Source organism: Doryrhamphus excisus, linkage group LG1 (genome assembly GCF_037039965.1).
Source record: "Doryrhamphus excisus strain RoL-2023G ecotype Guam linkage group LG1, RoL_Dexc_Guam_v1.1, whole genome shotgun sequence".
In the NCBI taxonomy this organism is placed as follows: Eukaryota; Metazoa; Chordata; class Actinopteri; order Syngnathiformes; family Syngnathidae; genus Doryrhamphus; species Doryrhamphus excisus.
In genome coordinates this window covers 2,398,975-2,419,284 of record NC_136357.1, presented here as the reverse complement: position 1 = coordinate 2,419,284, position 20,310 = coordinate 2,398,975, and the positions used below count along the sequence as shown (strand labels likewise).

Here is a 20,310-nt window from a genome sequence, read left to right as displayed (position 1 = left end):
TTATGGGATGCATTCAATTGTAATCTGATGCATGTTCAAATGAAATAAAACCATTACCATTACCATATCAAATTCAGCTGTTATAACTGCATAGAGGAGACCAACTCCATATTTTTATACACACACTATATATTTTACTCCCTGTACTGGCCTGGCGTGCCATTACTTTGGTCCATATACTTTATGGAAAGAGAGTACAAAGTGTGTATTTCACCTGTTGTCTGACATTCAGTTTGAGCTGTAGTGAAGATAAAAGGAGGTTGAGCACAGAATAAACGAGGAAGCCGGTTCAGAGCAGGACAGGGCAAAACCGGCTATCAGCCCACAGTCTGTTTCATGTGGGCCTCTGCGAAGATTCATCTCCTCGTGTCTCCTCGGTGCACGGGAGCATGGCCGCGCAGTCATGATGATAGACTGCCACCAACCCTACATGGTCTACCTGTGTAGCGGCTAAAAAATACGAGTAGGAAGTACTGTGTGTGTTTTTGTGTGTGTGTTGATGTGATTCCTCTTCCACCGTCAACAATAACAATGAGGAGTCTCCCTTTAGTCTCTTTGGCTTGATGAACTGAACTAGACTGTCATGTTGTTTTAGCACAGGAGGGCTTTTCAGGTCCTAAAGTTGACATCCACAGTAAGTGTAATGTTACTCTGTCATCCTCCTGATGCCTCCCACAGGAGGTCAGTGTCAGAACACTTCACATCTATGAGCAACAGACATGTATCGCTGGGGACACTTTAAAGACAGCAGAGGTCCAAGTATAAAAACAAACAGCCTTTAGGATATAAAATTACTGATTTTAGAAGCAAAACCTAGCATTTAGGTCAGTGATTTTCAACCACTGTGCCGCGGCACACTAGTGTACCTTGAGAAACCATTATAATTAACATTTATTAATCATCATTTGCAAATATTATGTCAATAGCCATGAATATATGGACCCAAATATTCCAATTGCATTTGGTTTATTTGCTCAAACGGAAAGAATTGAACAGGGATGGAATATTCCTTTAACCAATCCGATTGAGGTATCTTGTACCCGCTCAAACGGAAAGTTGTCAGACTGCGTTCTTCTTTGTGGTGTTTTTCTTCTTCTGTTGTTTATTGGCGGTTGGCAAGCAGCTTTCGTGTGCATTAGCGCCATCTGTGGAACAGAATCTAAACCCTTCTATACTTTATTCACAAGTCCAGTTTTATTAAAAAAAGAAAATATATATCTATATAAAACATGTCCTGAGTTTAATTATAAAATATTAGCAAGATTGAATTTGATCTTTTCCTGTTTAAAAAATAAATCCCGGGTGCGTTCTTTCAGCGCATGCTCAGATATGACGTAACACGCAGATCCAGACGTTCTTCACTTTTAAAAATGGAGGCCAGCAATCAGCACTGGACTAAGCAAAGTTTGTTTTTGATTCAAACTAAATTTCAAGACTGGACAGACAAAAAACTGGCAATACGGAGTTATTCCAACAAGTGAAAGAAAAACTCGGGGAAGCCGGTATCACGTGATGTTGATGTTTACGTTTTACTGGGCATGCCCTATTGACTATTCTGTTTGATTTTCACGGCGCATGTAGACAAGAGATTGGAATATTCCTTATTATGTATACCATTGTTTCCCGTAAGGTCATTCGGAAAGGGAAAAAGTGGTGATGTAAAAACATGGCTACTGTGGAGTGTCTGTGGTGTAAAGACTGGCAGAGCAATGTAATATTGGTCCGTGTGGCAACACCTACCTTGTTCCTCCCATAGACTTATTGATGCACGTGTGAGGTCGTGGTGATATTTTGTAACATTTTTGGTTAGTGGTGTGCCACAAGATTTTTCCAATGTAAAAAAAAACATGCCGTGGCTCAAAAAAGGTTGAAAATTACTGATTTAGGTGACTTCATAAAAAACACAAGCTCTCTTTTTGAATGATTTTTGCACCCTGTTGATGTTTTTCAGGTACCTAGTACTAGAACTTGTGTCCGGTGGGGAACTGTTTGACTACTTGGTGAAGAAAGGCCGGTTAACGCCTAAAGAGGCCAGGAAATTCTTCAGACAGATCATGTCTGCTTTGGATTTTTGCCACAGTCATTCCATATGGTAAGTACGCTCGTATGTTTGTACGCCGTTTTTGTTTGTGTGTTTTGGGTTTAGGGCGAATGTGTTGTGTGCTGTTTTTAAATTGTGTTTGTTACACGATTGCATGATTAATTCTGTTTGTTGACTGAAAACACTCAGTGAGACGTAAGCGCCGTGGACTATGCAGGGTGTTGTTATAGGAGCTTGTTGTAAATATATTGGCAACTTGTGGGTGCAGCAGTTGTGTAGAACTTAGTGATGAAGATGGTAAACTTGATTCCGTTTGTTGACTCAAGTTTTTGATTAAAAAAAAAAAACTCTCAGAGACATACTGTATGTACGCACTGAGCAAACACATCATTGAGACAGTTGGCGCGTTGCGGCGATGCGTTTGGATTTGGCAGATCTGCTCCTTAAACAAATACACTAAAATGGACCGAACTTAATTAAGCGACTTTCTACAAAGGAGGCTGGTTTCACTATGGGAATCCACAGCATTATGCTGCAAAGTCAACAAATTACATTGGTAAAATGCTGTTATAATGGCAGCTGCACGGTGGACGAGTGGTTAGCATGCATGCCTCACAGTTAGGAGACCTGAGTTCAATTCCACCCTCGGCCATCTCTGTGTGAAGTTTGCATGTTCTCCCAATGCATGTGTGGGCTTTCTCCGCCTCATGCCCGAAGACAGCTGGGATAGGCTCCAGCATCCCCGCGACCCTCGTGAGGATAAGCGGTAGAAAATGAATGAATTAATGATTTTTATGCACCCCCTTGCATATGGAGTGAACTGTATTTTCCATATACCATTTTAATTATGGGCTGCACAGTGGTTGAGTGGTTAGCACACAGGCCTCACAGCTTGGAGACCCAAGTTCAATTCCACCCTCGGCCATCTCTGTGTGGCGTTTCCATGTTCTCCCCGTTTATGTGTGGGCTTTCGCCGCCTCATGCCCGAAGACAGCTGGGATAGGCTCCAGCACCCCCGCGACCCTTGTGAGGATAAGCGGTAGAAAATGAATTAATTAATGATTTTTATGCACCCCTTCGCATACAGGGTGAACTATATTTTCCATATACCATTTTAATTATTGGCTGCACGGTGCGGAAGTGGTTAGCACACAGGTCTCACAGCTTGGAGACCCGAGTTCAATTCCACCCTCGGCCATCTCTGTGTGGCATTTCCATGTTCTCCCCGTTTATGTGTGGGCTTTCTCCGCCTCATGCCCGAAGACAGCTGGGATAGGCTCCAGCATCCCCGCGACCCTTGTGAGGATAAGCGGTAGAAAATGAATGAATTCATGATTTTTATGCACCCCCTTGCATACGCGGTGAACTGTATTTTCCATATACCATTTTAATTATGGGCTGCACAGTGGATGAGTGGTTAGCACACAGGCCTCACAGCTTGGAGACCCGAGTTCAATTCCACCCTGTGGAGTTTGCATGTTCTCCCTGTGCATTTGTGGGTTTTCTCCGGGTACTCTGGTTTCCTCCCACATTCCAAAAAACATGCTAGGTTAATTGGCGACTCCAAATTGTCCATAGGTATGAATGTGAGTGTGAATGGTTGTTTGTATGGTTGAATGGTTGTCTATATGTGCCCTGTGATTGGCTGGCCGCCAGTCCAGGGTGTACCCCGCCTCTCGCCCCAAAAACAGCTTGGATAGACTCCGGTATTAGCAGCATTTCTGCTGGACAGAAACTGACTTATTTTGTTGTTTTTTGTCGCTTTAGGCTGTAAATAAAATTTTAAACTCAGGGACCGGCTTTGCAATATTCATCAAGTCATTTATAGCACATTATCCACCTTTGTGGCAGATCTTTACAAGCTTTACCCGGGCTTTTTTTTATGTACTTTTTACTGGGTCGTACCTCATGTGTATTATGCATTGTCACGACGAGTGCCTCTGTCATGCACATCCTTTGGTCGTAAACGGTTTGTTGCCCGGGCAATTAAAAGGAACCACATGAATTGCATTGTTTGTCAAGCAATGGTAATGCTGAGATGAATTTTTTATTTGATGATGTGCGTGTGACTTATTAGATATGCTTTGTGTACTTAATTTATTGAAAAAAACAATTAGTTTCCGGCTTACGCTGTTGAATAATTAAAGCTATGCGGGGTCTGCTTTGCACAGCAATATTGACAGACTTTAGAGTTTGTAGATGATGTATTCTGCTCGTGTTATTGTGCAGCTATATGATGGTATTCAGTCTCAAATGCTAAATAATTGCATTTAAACTTTACATGAAGAATATCGCACCACTTACGGAGCTGATCCGTCTTCCTTCAGGGAAAGGAAGTTCGTAGCGAATAATTAGTGTGAGTAGTAGGGATTAATCCAATTAGAGTAAAGCACCTGACATTTAGTGCGTGCACACATCCAGATTATCACAGTGCTTTTGTGGTAAGATTCACCAGTACATTTATTTGCCGTCATCTTTTTACTCAGCTGCTCAAATCCGCTCGCTAACGCTCTTATAAAAAGATGCCGAAGTCATCACGAAGAAGATCCTCATTCTTCTTCCATCTCCAATTAGGGTGTGGCTCATCACGTAAAGGGTGCGGTTGAAGGTAAATACATGTTGCCGATCCTGCCCGTTTGCTGCCAAAAAAATGAAAAATCGAAATGTCAGTCATCCATCGCCACTTGTACATCGCTCCCTCACTCTATAGCATTTGTGCATCCAATGACATTACAGTAAAAGAAGGATTATTTGTTCCTTACACATTACCTAGAGCATCTCAAATGTATGTAAAATAATATGTTTATGTACTATAGATTCATCTTCAGACATGCTTGTGCGGAGATTAGCTTTGCATACATACTAAGTGGCCCTGGAATTATCCCTTTTTGCAAAGGAAGCTCAAGCTCCAAAACCAAGGTCAGCTTTTTTTTTTTATGCTGAAGCAAGGATATTTGTTAAGGAAGCTAATTTCCACTTTTACCTAAGAGAGGTAACAACCTTGGCAGAATCTACTCCGACCCTCGTAAAGGAGTAGAGTGGTTCCTTGTATGTTGTAGTTTCTCAAAAAATGAATGAATCAATTCTATTTTTTTGTGGATGCATTAGTCGAATGTAATATTCTGATCACTAGATGTCAGTAGTACCTTACATTACATTACCTTGTCCAAAACGGTAAAGTGAAACAAAGTTATCCTCTCATTCAGTGTGGAAGTGGTAAGCACTGTAGCGTAAATAAACAATAATAGCTATAAAAGTGACTACTGTGATATTATTTCATGTCGTGAAAATATTGCATTTATTAATATATCGCAGTCGGGTCTGGAAACAATTAATCGCGATAAACGACAAACGACTGTATGGCATGAATGTTGTGTTAATGTTGTGTTTTCAATGATTTATTTGAACCCTTCTCATTCCGGGATAGCATGCAATGCAATGTACATCTTCTGTGGTAAATAAATTGAAAATTAGATGATATAAAATTAAATGAGGCTGCACGGCGGTCGAGTGGTTAGCGCGCAGACCTCAAAGCTAGGAGAACTGAGTTCAATCCCACCGTTCCCTGTGCATGCGTGGGATCCGGGTACTCCGGTTTCCTCCCACATTCCAAAAAAAAAAACATGCTAGGTTAATTGGTGACTCCAAATTGTCCATAGGTATGAATGTGAGTGTGAATGGTTGTTTGACTATATGTGCCCTGTGATTGGCTGGCCACCAGTCCAGGGTAACCCTAACCCAAAGACAGCTGGGATAGGCTCCAGCACTCCCCGTGACCCTCGTGAGGATAAGCGGTAGAAAATCAATGAATGATTTTGGCAGAATTGGTCAAATTCATTGAAATTGGCTGATTTTCTTGAGCTTGGGGATTCGGTAAAATCCTTTCAAAAGGTTACACAGGACCTGTTTTATGTTGAATCTCCAAAAGAGTCCAAAAATACCAGAAAAAGTGGCGATATGGTTTGTCGTAACGACAAGCTACATTCACAGAATCCTATTAAAATATGTTCATGAGTGAGGGTGAAAAATAGCCCAAATCTATTTGTAGCGGTCCAATTGTATCCATGGTGGGCCACCACAATAAATAAATGTATGGGAAACACTGTTTGTGCCAGCTTTATCCATTCCGAAACCAATTTCGATGTGCACATGGGATTATCATCCTGAAGGAACACCCAATTGTGTCCAAGGTTCTGTTGGGATGAGGTTAATTTGAAGGTATAGCTCCTTCTTCATGGTTCTATTCACTTTGTGCAGTGCATCAGTTCCACTGGCAGCAAAACAACCCCAGAGCATGATACTACCACCACCACGTTTGGCAGCTGGAACAGTGTTTTTAGGAACTCCTTCAAACATATAGTTTTTGACATTATGGCCACAGTGTGCAATCTTTTTCTTGTTTGACAAATACAGCAATATGCGATGTAAGTTTTTTTTTAATTTTTTTAATAAGTCATTGAAAAAGAACAATCAATAGACAACAAAAATAATACATTACTATGAACAGCTAAGACAGGTTAGTCTGAAAAAAAATCAGAAATAATAATCCTCTTGAACAATGCTGGTATTGAACAGTTTGGAAAGCTGCACATTTCTATGTGGCACAAACATCCATATGACAAACAAAGTATGACATGCAAAATATGCATGAAAGCCTCCTGAATGAAACAGATTAAAGTAGCGGTATTAAAGGAAAACACCTTAGTCGCCGCTTTGTATAAGCCGCGCTTTCATTGCAAATTTGGTCTTCACTTTGTACTTCAGTACGAGGTACATTATTTTTAAAAAAAAAAACAACCTTAAACTGTATTATGGAAAGTAAACTAAAATAAATAAATTATAAAATAATAATTAAAATAATATAAATAATAATATTTGAAATTGAATTTGAAATTGAATTTGAAATTGAATTTGAAATTGAATTTGAAATTGAATTTGAAATAAAAATAAAAATAAAAATAAAAATAAAAATAAAAATAAAAATAAAAATAAAAATAAAAATAAAAATAAAAATAAAAATAAAAATAAAAATAAAAATAAAAATAAAAATAAAAATAAAAATAAACTAGGAAAGCAGGAAGTGAACAAATATAATAGTTACTGATTGTAAAAGTACCAGATGGAGGGGTAGGATTTAATAAGCTTTGCTTCTTACTTCTTTTGGACATGTGGAACTGTGAACTGATTATGGGATGCACTCAATTGTAATCTGATGCATGTTCAAATGAAATAAAACCATTACCATTACCATTACCATTACCATTACCATTACAAGCTGAATTCCAAGGTTGAAAATTATTTCAGAGAGAGCAAGCTGTCATTACTCCCAGTGTCATTACTGTCAGAAAAAAAAACAACACAAATATGGACCCATATGTCATTTTTGTGCCACAACCAATATTATTGGACATCATGAGTAGTAACCCAAAAATAATTCTGTTTCATATGTCTTCTTATCACTTTTGTACACAATCTCTTCTCTCCAAAGAGTAGAACAGTCGACCGACTTCCTGTGACAACCACTGGACACGATGATTCAGTTCCCATATGAGAAGAAAGGCTACATTGTATTGATTTCCTCAGTGGCACCGCACTGAGAAGGCGATGACAATCAGCCCGAGGTCAAGTGAATCAGGGTTAACACCCCAGTCACTTTGTCCTCCCACCCTGTCACACGTTGGACATGCACGCTTTCCCCGGACTGTGTTATACATTTTCATGACTCTGAACCTCCAAACCATTTAAAGCAAAAACAAAAGAAATCAATGCATGGTTCCGCCCAGCCTGCACCGTGACCAAAAGCCTTCTCACCCATGTTGTGTTAGTAATGGCACCAGTGAGTCAGTTAACTGTGCTGTATGTGTGACTTAAATACTAATTGACTGTGTGTGGGGGGGAGATAAGGCCTGGGAACTGTAATCTGACTCCAAGATCTTCCAGGTGAGGTGGCGAGAACGTGTACAAGTTGAGCAGTGTTCTGCCCACGGACTCGTTCTTTTCTCACGTGTGGCCATTACACTTTATCTTAAGATTGCATTAAACCCACAGAGAGGCATCATTTTCTTCGGTATCTATCTTGTTGTATTCGTGTCCTTCTTACCTACTTTGTTCCTGGCAGCACGCTGTAAAAATAGCTGCTACCCTTAGGTTCCCCTTTTGTAGGAGGCTAGTCGGAATGTTGCTCCAGGGGGTTAAGATGCCTTCACAGAGGAAATGCACTTTCGGGACTTGGTGTCCATTTTTATTCTTAAAAATGCCGTCCATCCCCAATTGTTCTAAATCGAATTTAGATCAGTAGAACATGACTATTTCTCTGGTCGAACTGCAGCATCGTCCAGTTGAATAACCCAGTCATTACCACACTGACGAGGGCTTTCAGTTATGAGGGATGCCCCCTGCAACATCTCCACACAGCCATCTGCCTTTTGACGCCCCTGCACAACCTCATGGTCCGTTCTTCCATTAAAGGAAAAGCACCCCAGATCACAATTAATCAACATTTTTGTCAAGATTTTATCTTTTGTAGGCTGTGGTCTTAAACTTTTGATCAGCTGATGAACGGCCTGTTTCACTTTAATGCTTGTTTGCAATAAGTTGCTTTTTGTCTCATTCCCATTTCTTCTTTTTCCATTTTGAAGCTTATTAACATGGCAGGTTACCAGCACATCACCAATAATATAAAGTTAATATATTAAGTTAATTTATTATGTTAATATAAAGCAGAAGCATTTATTAAACACAATGACTTTCTACATCCTGTATGGTCTTTTTAATGTAATGGTAATGGTAATGGTAATGGTTTTATTTCATTTGAACATGCATCAGATTACAATTGAATGCATCACATAATCAGTTCACAGTTCCACATGTCCAAAAGGAGTAGGAAGAAGCAAAGCTTATTAAATCCTACCCCTCCATTTGGTACTTTTACAATCATTAATTGTTTTTATTTTTATTTTTATTTTTATTTTTATTTTTATTTTTATTTTTATTTTTATTTTTATTTTTATTTTTATTTTTATTTTTATTTTTATTTTTATTTTTATTTTTATTTTTATTTTTATTTTTATTTTTATTTTTATTTTTATTTTTATTTTTATTTTTATTTTTATTTTTATATAGCACATCATGACTGGTTCAAGACTCTCTTGAATTGGCTCATCGTTGTGCATTGTTTGATTTCCTTACTCAATCCATTCCATAGTTTGATTCCACATACTGAAATGCTATGGCTTTTTAACGTAGTCCTAGCATAGAAGTGTTTCAAATGTACTTCTTCCCTGAGATCATATTTTTAGGTAATTGGTTATTTTTAGCCTTATGCGTTATTTTAGCTGTGACATCATTATCCCTACTAACCGGACCATAAAACACTCTCCTTATCCTGAAAGGGCGTAGGCGTGTGTGAGGTGGAAGGTGCTTCCATAAAGAGGAAAAAAACACTTTTTTTTTTTTTACACCAGCAGTTCCCCAACTCATCAAATGTATTAAAAATGTTATACTCGGCTGAATGCACTTCCAAGATGGATCATTAGATATTGAAGCTCACCAGACTTTTACAACAAAGTATCAAAACATTTCCTGTAAATTGTAAATTTTTTGTCAAACTTGTTTGTCAAATCTGTCAGCCTTTGCGATCGACCAGACGTGTTTACTTGAAGTATGGCTGATGTTACGTGTATTCCTACATGTACATCTCCCAAGACGATTAGAGGGCCATTACATGGTTCTGTAAGACAGAAGAAATCAACATGGTTCTTGCACATGATCACAGGCAATTAAGCTCTTGGTGTTGGATTGCAGGAATCATGTCTAACAGCACCACCGGGGTGCTCCTCTTCCTCAGACAGCATGTAGATATACGTATGTACATGCAGTTGGTACACGCCTCGAACAATGTTATTGAAGCTGGCATTAATCAGACTGCAATAATGTTATTCCTTTTTATTTTTGCATTTTCCTGTCATGTGTTCACATTGCGGCAAGCATATCAGTAACCTTTTATTTTCTGCAGGCCTGTCTAAAAATATATTATTTCGAAATAAATTATAGACGCTTTAGTTTTACATTGCAAATATGAGAGAAATATTTGTGCAAAGCCTGCAGTGTGAGTAAGATTATAGGACGGACGAAGGGGCAGCCAATTTGTTTCCTCAGGGCCGCTAATGTCCCATTATGGAGGCGTTATAGAGACCCGCCAACCAATAATTCAGCACCTCTCCAGATGCGCTACGTCCCCTGAAACTGGCGGTAAATTAATTCATTGGTGCCTCGTCGCCTCTTTGGATTCATCTCTTGTGGTGTGTGTCTTTGTGTTTTGCATGTGATTAGCCTGCGCTCACACAATGATGAGCTCTTCGGGATTACAACACAGCGGCCATGTCAGATAGTCAGAAAGTACTTAGATATTCATATTTGATGACGTGTTTTTAAATGTTGCGACCTTTTTGTGTAACAATAATAACAACACAAAAAAGGAAAATCAAAAAATCCAAAATCTCCATAAGGAGATAGAAGTTAATCTGAGAATGATTTCGATTCCAAAAGGATCACATAGGGTGTCGTCGTGATACTAAACCAAATGACAGCTAATCCCTCAGGATAGGAAACAAGCTGCAGCAAATGTCACATAAGTGAAGCGTCCATTGTGATGTGGCACTCCGTCCAAAGGCTAAATGTTTACAGATGTTCCCCCTCCTGAATCATTATTTTAAACTTACTTTGTGACAGCTTGCTTGCGGGTTTCTTAAACCAACATGGCAGATGTAACTGTATAATATAATATAATATAAAGAAAATAAAACGGCACAATATTTCTTGTTTGGAGAAAAGCTGTATCCTGAGAACAGGGCGGCCAGTAGGAGTGTGACGATATTTCAACATGGCGATATATCACAATAATTTATTTCTAGATTGACTATAGATATGGAAAAATATTAATATTACCGCATGGGGGGCTGCACGGCGGTCGAGTGGTTAGCATGCAGGCCTCACAGCTAGGAGACCCGACTTCGATTGCGTCTTCGACCATCTCTGTGTGGAGTTTGCATGTTCTCCCCGTGGGTTTTTTCCCGGTATTCCGGTTTCCTCCCACATTCCAAAAACATGCTAGGTTAATTGGCGACTCCAAATTGTCCATAGGTATGAATGTGAGTGTGAATGGTTGTTTGTCTATATGAGCCCTGTGATTGGCTGGAAACCAGTCCAGGGTGTATATTATATTATATTATATTATATTATATTATATTATATTATATTATATTATATTATATTATATTATATTATATTATATTATATTATATTATATTATATTATATTATATTATATTATATTATATTATATTATATTATATTATATTATATTATATTATATTATATTATATTATATTATATTATATTATATTATATTATTCATTCATTCATTTTCTACCGCTTTTTCCTCACAAGGGTCGCGGGGGTACTGGAGCCCATCCCAATTATATTATATTATATTAATATATATTATATTGTATTGTATTGTATTGTATGATATTATATTATATTATATTATATTATATTATATTATATTATATTATATTATATTATATTATATTATATTATATTATATTATATTATATTATATTATATTATATTATATTATATTATATTATATTATATTATATTATATTATATTATATTATATTATATTATATTATATTATATTATTCATTCATTCATTTTCTACCGCTTATCCTCCTGAGGGTCACGGGGGTACTGGAGCCCATCCCAATTATATTATATTATATTAATATATATTATATTGTATTGTATTGTATGATATTGTACATTATATTATATTATATTATATTATATTATATTATATTATATTATATTATATTATATTATATTATATTATATTATATTATATTATATTATATTATATTATATTATATTATATTATATTATATTATATTATAATATAATATATTATAATATATATTATATATATATATATATTATAATTACAAAGAAATATTTCCTCATCAGACCATATCATCCTCAGAAACCGCTAACCAGCCCCCTCCCTCCTGAACTTTGAAACTCAGTTCACAAACAGCAATAGCCAGTGAAAGCTCGCCGTGTTAGCTTTGTTTATCCAATCACATGAATGCGTCTGAGTGTGTGCCGCATACACTGTACTATGTTGTGCTTTAGCGCTTGTTAATGTAACCCAGCGGATAGCTGGATTCACGATGGCTGATGGTGCCTTAACTACTAAAACATTCAATATCTCCAGACTATTGACCTTTTATGGAGAATGGATGTTGGAACCTATGACATTTATATTATTCATTACGTTGGATATTCCTTATCTTGGTCTCTTTCAAAGAAAGTATGCCCCTCACTGTGTTTAGTGGTAATGAATGGCGGCTAATGAACTCCACGTCTGGGGCTGGCCCCCCTAACTGGTGGCTGTCTGCAAGATGAGAGGGATGGCATTATGGGAGCAGAGGAAGGGAAACGGAAGAAGAAAAGGGCGCAGCAGGGGGCTGTCATACCTTGTAGCATTTCAGCACCGAGGTGGGAGCTTCTTGTTTTCTGCATGAGTCTCTTAGATGAAAGGTGGAGGTGGTGGAACAAGCAGGGGGGGGCTCGCCAAAAGAATGAAGGTGCTGAGTTGCAAGAACGTGGATTAGAGCTTGACCCTCAGGTGTTTGATGGAGCGAACGTGTTGCTTCACCTTCATGCGGGTTGTAATAGCACACGTGAGAAGTGCATTCATGTCTCATTAACTCCAACACGCCGCTTGCTTGCTTGCTTGCTTGCTTCCAGCCACCGGGACCTGAAGCCAGAGAACCTGCTGCTTGATGAAAAGAACAACATCAGGATAGCAGATTTTGGCATGGCCTCTCTTCAGGTTGGAGACAGTCTCTTGGAAACCAGCTGCGGGTGAGTAATGTACAACATATTATTATGCCTGTTTTAAAATGACCTTGACAATTAGCGAAGGCACACACCAAGAACAGATTGACCGAGATGCCCATACATCGGTTCCATGTTTGATGTTGTGTTGGGCGTTTAAGAACGGACAGACGGCGTCTCTATCAGAGTGTGCCATGGCTGCGAGCAGGGCCAGGGCCATGGCCGCACATTAGTCTCTCCTCACATCAGATGCCGGGTTTTATGATGTGCTAGTCATGACCATGCCGGGCCCATTATTCCCACAATGACTGCAATGAAGTAGAAAAGTCACTTTCAAAGTGGGAGGACTGCACGCACCTTTTATGGAACCCTAAAGTGTAGTGAACATTTTGCAGGGTCAGATTGGTCGGGAAACGGATCTGAACACTTGATGGTGATGAAAGCTTCACATTAGCACGCAATGGAGATGTCGTTAAAGTGACAACTGCCCAAATGGAGCCGAGGAAAGAGCATTGGATTTGGATTTGGATCAATATGTAGGGTCAATATTCTAAAACAGGAATTTGATCAATAAAACACAGCTTCTTGCAAATAGTGATATGCAGTACTGTCGCCACATACGACCTATTATTAGACAACAAAAAATGGCATATTTAAACAAATTGTGTATATTTTTATATTATATTACTTTTTATATTATAAATTTTGTATTATTTTATTATTATTATTATCACAATCATAATAATGATATTATTAATATAATATTATAATATATTATAATATGTATAGTATATTATTACAATATAATATAATATACTGCTATTATTAATTATTATTACTATGATAGTAATAATTATTATTAGTTAGTATTATATTACTTACTCGTCATAACCTCCTTGTGTATTGAAGTATAAGTTGAAGTTATTATTATTATTATTATTATTATTATTATTATTATTATTATTATTATTATTATTATTATTATTATTATTATTATTATTATTATTATTATTATTATTATTATTATTATTATTATTATTACAATCATAATAATTCTATTAATAAATTCTATTAATAAATTTTATATTATTATCATTATTATGATGATGGTCACAATCATAATAATGATATTATTAATATAATATTATGATATATTATAATATGTATAGTATATTATTACAATATAATATAATATACTACTATTATTAATTATTAGGATAATAATAATAACAGTAATAATTATTATTAGTTATTATTATAATACTTGCTAGTCATAACCTCCTAGTGTATTTTATTAAGTATTTATTATTATTATTATTATTATTATTACATTATTAATATAATATTATGATATGTTATAATATGAATAGCATATTATTACAATATAATATACTATTATTATTATTATTATTATTATTATTATTATTATTATTATTATTATTATTATTATTATTATTATTATTATTATTATTATTATTATTATTATTATTATTATTATTATTTATTGTTAATAATAATTATGATTGTTATGGTAGTAATAATTATTATTAGTTAATATTATAATACTTGTATAATACTACTTGTCATAACCTCCCAGTGTGTATTTTGTTGTCTTCACACACCTTATTGAGGCTAGTTCAGCTTTTGGAATAAGTGACGCAAAGAGAAAGCAAAACATTCCTAGTTAAATCCCTGGATCCTCTAGAGGTCTCACGCAAAGAAGTGACATTTTGCATGATGTCATAACGGCCATGTCATATTCTTGGGTTATGTGTGACCTCCAGGCCTGTTCTTCCAGAGGTTGGAGACACTTTTATTGTTATGGCAGTGCATGTCAACCACAAATGGCATGAAGAATCTTGAAGAACGTTTACTCTGTGGTGACATCAGATGACACCAATCATGTATCCCAGACATCTATCCCAAACTCAGACCTAATTCCGGAGAAAATTAGAAATTAGACACACTCAAATATCACACACTTCAGAGAACAGGCATGCATAAAAAGTGCTGACAAGGCTTCGTTCATCCTCTTTTCTCAAAAATTTGGCCCTAGGTTTGTCTATTTATGGTCATTTGGACCCCCTCCCACTGTCGTGTCACAACACGCTTAAATAAAAAGAAGTGTGCGTGCACATACTGGCATAATTGTTGCATAATTCCTCATGACTCAGATGGGGAAGCAGAGGAATGTGTGCATGCCTACCAGAAATGTGTCCTTTTCCTAGAAAGGGCACAACAACAAAAGCGACATGAAGATGACAACGGTATTTATTGCTGCAAAAAGTATCCATGCCTTGTATACACGAGATCAGGGGTGGGCAAACTTTTTGACTCGCGGGCCGCATTGATTTGACAAAATTTTACAGGGGGGGGCGGGGGGGGGCAGACTATATATTTTACACGTAACAGTCCACCATCTGTAAAATTGTCATGCAATCTGCTATTATTATTTATTGTTTTATATTTATATTTAAATATTTTAAAAATAATAAAATATTATAATTATTACAATAAATTAAAATAATAATTATTATATTATTATTATGCAAAATATGCAAATATAACAATAATATTATATATAATTAATGTAATAATTAGCATTAATATAATAATTATAATAATCATAATATTTCTAATAATAATTATAATAATCTAATAATAATAATTATTATTATTATTATTATGTGCTTGTGTCCCTTTTTTCAGGAGCACTTTGTAAACAACAGACCATGTCAAAAAACGAAATTGATAAAACCATCAAAAAGGTTGGCTCAGGCCATGATGCCAGGTTGTATGTTGAGTTTAAATGAAATACTTTGGAAAGATTGGGCGGGCCGTATTCAAACACTTGGCGGGCCGGATGTGGCCCCCGGGCCGTACTTTGCCCACCCCTGCACTAGATACTAAGGGGTGTGTATTGGCAAGAATCTGGCGATACGATACGTATCATGGTACTAGGCTCACGATACAATATATCACGATATATCACGATACTGTCAGCAAGACGATATTGGTTTTGTTTTTCTTGGAGTTAAAGATTATTTCCTGGAAAAACTGAATTACACCAGCAATATGCGCTTACTAAACACATTTTTATTCCATTAGAACAGTATGTTATGCTGTATCACAAACTTTCCTCTGTAAAAAGTGTAGCATTTGGATAAATAAAGCTTTAAAATCCGCTTTAAATTTACAAAAAAATAAATTAAGTCTTAAGATCCTGCTCAAATGTTCACATTCTATTAGCTGTGGAAAAAATGCAGAGTATACAGTCCCTGACTTATCCACCATCAGAAGAGTATTTTTGTGGAACAAAGTAACTAACATCAGTAAAAAGTTTATTATTATTTAACAAAATAGTGATATCAATTTGAAAAACAAAATACCCGCAATATCACAGTACTACTTTGTTAGTACACAAAAGGACCTTGGCATTGCTTGCTAGCGGCAGGTCCTCATGGTGTCTCGCTAATTGGACTCCCAATAAAGTATTCGGGAAACACGACACATTTTACAAACGGCATGGGTTTTGTCAATTTCTGCGCTTTGTGTAGTGCTACTTTGCCGTAGTGCTACTTTGCCGTGTCTGCACTTGATTAAATACCATATACAGTCTATGATAAATGCCTAAAAATATCCATATCATACTTTTTAATATCAATACAGTATCGTGAAACAAAGTATCTCGATATATCGCCGAAACGATATTTTCTTACACCCCTAATAGATACTGCTTGTTACAAGTGGGAACACATAAACGAATACCCATGAAAACTACACACAGGCGCCCCATCATAGCAGTACATGATGTGTTTCCATAAGTTGGTACATTACACTATGACGATTTATTGATCACCCATTCTCCCTTGACTGTCCCGTATCTTATGTGCAGACATGGCAGTTTTTAATTAAACACATTTATCTGCCCCCATCGCTATTCAGCAGTTTGACACAAATGTATTCTTTTTGCCGTGGGTAATGGAGCCGATGACGCTGCCCCCAGGTAGATTTGGGGGAGTCTCAGAGTGTGTACATTAATACAGATACAGGGTAGATGAGCACAGCGCCATTGGCAAGAACATACGATACGTATGCATTCAGACATGCACGTATTGTCTGTCTTGTCGGTGCTTGTTTGGTTAGTGAAAGGGAATTAGCATGTGTGGTCTGTAGTGGGCTGGTAACCAGTCCAGGGTGTACACCTGGGATAGGCTCCAGCATACCCCCGCGACTCTAGTGAGGATAGTATAGAAAATGGATTGATGAAATACTTCCTGTCCCTAAGGGGAAAAATGACATATTTACTTATAATATATTATATTATATATTATATGCATGTCACATGCATAACAAAGCGCAAAGAGCCACATAATAATAATAGCTAATTATAGATTGTTTATTTATACATATTTCCGCTACGGTTTATGTGTTTGTGGCGTCTCGGGCTTGATTTTGTTTTCCTCAGCTCATTTGCATAATGCAGCATGACACTCCCAATCAGGAAGGTTAGAAATTGTATGTGCTCACGTGGAAACTTCCTCATTGACGTGGTAGCGGTGCTTGTAACGGGACGATATTTTGACAGCCCAAAGGAGCCGGGACGTCGGGGCGGCGATAGATGAGTAAACACACACGAACAGGCCATCTAATGGATGCTATGTTTACAGACGTCAGACTCTCATTATTGCTATTATTTTTTATTTTATTTATGTTATTTATTATTATTATTATTTTTTTTTTTTTAATTATTTTTAAAATTATTTTATTTATTATTTTATTTATTATTATTTTATTATTATTCATTATTGCTATTAAATGAGACTGAAGGAAGTGGAAGCTTTGTCTCTATAGGATATCTAATGGAAAAAAAAAAGGACACATGCAAAAACGATTGGTGATACAGACTAGTTTCAATGATGGCCTTACACATAATAAATGCTTATTTAGATTTTTGCCTACCTTGCAAGTGACACAACAACCACTCCACTCACCTGTGAAGCAACCCCTGCTAGGGAGCTCGATAAATCTAAACACAATATTGACGTGTCAATCATTGGCTTTACTGTCAGCACATCCAGGTGCTGGAAAGATTAGTCGCTCTGCTTGCTGTCTGCTGCAAGACGTTTGGTTGCCCTTGGTGGAGCGAGTAGGAGGACATCCAAATACAAACACCCTCAGGATGGTCCAGATTTCCTTCGGCACATTTGATCCTGATCCACGTTCAATTCTAAGATATTTAATGTGCAAATTGTTTTGTAGTTTTAATGCAGCTGCAGGGAAATGAATACTAATGTCTTAAAAGTTGATTTTACATTTATTCTGTGTTTTTTTTTTTTTTTTTTTTTTCAGATCTCCACATTATGCGTGTCCAGAGGTCATCAGGGTGAGTTAACTAAGTTATCTTTTCACTGGAGATCTATTAGCCAGTTTTATAGCATGCTTTTCATTGTTTTTTGCTATATGCCGCCTATTAACCTAATGGGTCTGCTGGTAGGTACATATGCTCGTTATAGGACCACCTTGAAAGCGGCATGTTTATTCTCTAATGGGTTATACCATTTCATAAACAGTAATAAATATGACCAAAATCACAGTGAACACAGTCATTATCCTGTATGCCAGGGGTGTCCAAACTTTTTTTTTAACCGACGACCACATACAGAAAAGTCAAGGACCAATGCGACACATTTTGTACATTAAAAATAAGGTAAATTTATCTATGTATTTATTTATTAGTATATTATGTTAGCCAGCTAGCTCCCGGCAATGATGCAGAGTCACAGTCAGGCAAAATGTGTAAACAAAGATGGTAGAAAGGTCAAAGAGAAATGGTAAACACACACCGGTGACAATCTGTCGTTAATCGTTAATCCACATTTTACAGACTATTTTTTTATTTATACCGTAACAAGGGACAACTCAATATGAGACACGTACTAAAAATAAGTCACCATTACACCACAAGGGATCTAATACTACATCTCATCAGTAAGAAATACTTTTTATATTTGTAATAATGAGTTACTTGCCGGAAAATAGCCCCCAAGCCACACTTTGGATACCCCTGCTGTATTGGCTTTCCTGTTTATTGTGTTGTTTTTTTTTTTGTAATTCCGTGTAAGAATTGTTGTCCTGCGGGATCTTAAGCGGAATGAGTTTGAAAAGCTCAGTTTTAGATCGTTTTCAACAACAATTTCACTGATGTCAGCTCATAATATATTCCGCTCCAGGCAGCTCGGCCATTCCAAATAAAGCGGGCTTTTAGGAGCCATGGATCATGCAGCGCTATTACAGTAGAGTCCCAGAAATAAAAACACAGAGCTATAAATGTGAATAATCTGTCCCCTTTGATAGTGTTTTTCCCGCTTTATGCCGTACATCATATGCTCTTTTACTAGACTTCTCTCCGGGCCTCAGTCTTGTTTTACTAATCCTAACATTAACACTCTCGTCCTCAGGGGGAGAAGTATGATGGGAGGAAAGCGGACGTGTGGAGCTGTGGGGTCATTCTTTTCGCCCTGTTGGTGGTGAGTTTGTGATCTTGTTCTTTGGTGGCCGCATGCAAAGTTTGGTACAATGTGACGGCACAGTCACGGTACGCCAGGGGTCTCAAACTCAATTTACCTGGGGGCCACTGGAGCTAGGGTCTGGGCAAGGCTGGGCCGCATCAGGTTTTCCAAAAAAAAAAAAAAAAACGCATTTATTAAAAACAGAAAAATATACAATATACTTAATTTTTATTTTTCTGCACAAAATAAGATGAAAAATAAATAAACAAATCAAGAATAAAGAATCGATCAATCAGTAATAAATAAATATAATAATAATAATAAAACGGCAAATAATAAAAACATAAGAAACCACATATAGTTGGTGGGTAGACAAATGATTTTTTTCAGATTAAAATGAACAAAGCATTATTAGAGCCCTGTAGACATGACAAAACACGACTATAGTCACATTTATACTCTTTTTATTTACAACATATTGCGCAACTGCAGGGTCTTGAGACACATGCTAACTCGCAAACTAGAGAGCTAGCGACCTAAACGGTAGCCTTCAAGTTATGTCCTTTAAACTTAAAAAAGCCAAAAACTTACCACTTCCACACGGATAAGGAGGATAACTATTAACAGTTATTTAACCTTTAACATGAACATTAATCAAACGTAATAATTTTTTTCTGGGTACATGATACCATACAGCATCCATATCAAACTTGCACGGGGCCGCACTAACATTAAACTTTCATATCAAGGCGGGGGCCTCAAACTAGTGTCCTGCGGGCCACATTTGGCCCGCGGGCCGCATGTTTGAGACCCCTGCGGTACGCTTTATTGAGTTTCGGCTCAGTGTAATAGAAGT

At 36.8% G+C, this 20,310-nt stretch overlaps 1 protein-coding gene across 10 annotated transcripts in view; it reads left to right on the top strand.

Moving 5' to 3' along the window:
• brsk2a (BR serine/threonine kinase 2a) overlaps positions 1 to 20,310 on the top strand; it is a 209,072-nt gene that overhangs the window by 155,346 nt on the left and 33,416 nt on the right. For all 10 annotated transcript variants that reach the window (XM_058075839.2, XM_058075840.2, XM_078793369.1 and 7 more), the window contains exons 4-7: positions 1,952 to 2,092; positions 12,853 to 12,969; positions 18,295 to 18,328; positions 19,404 to 19,472. In XM_058075839.2, the coding sequence (XP_057931822.2) occupies positions 1,952 to 2,092; positions 12,853 to 12,969; positions 18,295 to 18,328; positions 19,404 to 19,472 (361 nt within the window). The remainder of the gene's footprint in view (positions 1 to 1,951; positions 2,093 to 12,852; positions 12,970 to 18,294; positions 18,329 to 19,403; positions 19,473 to 20,310) is intronic.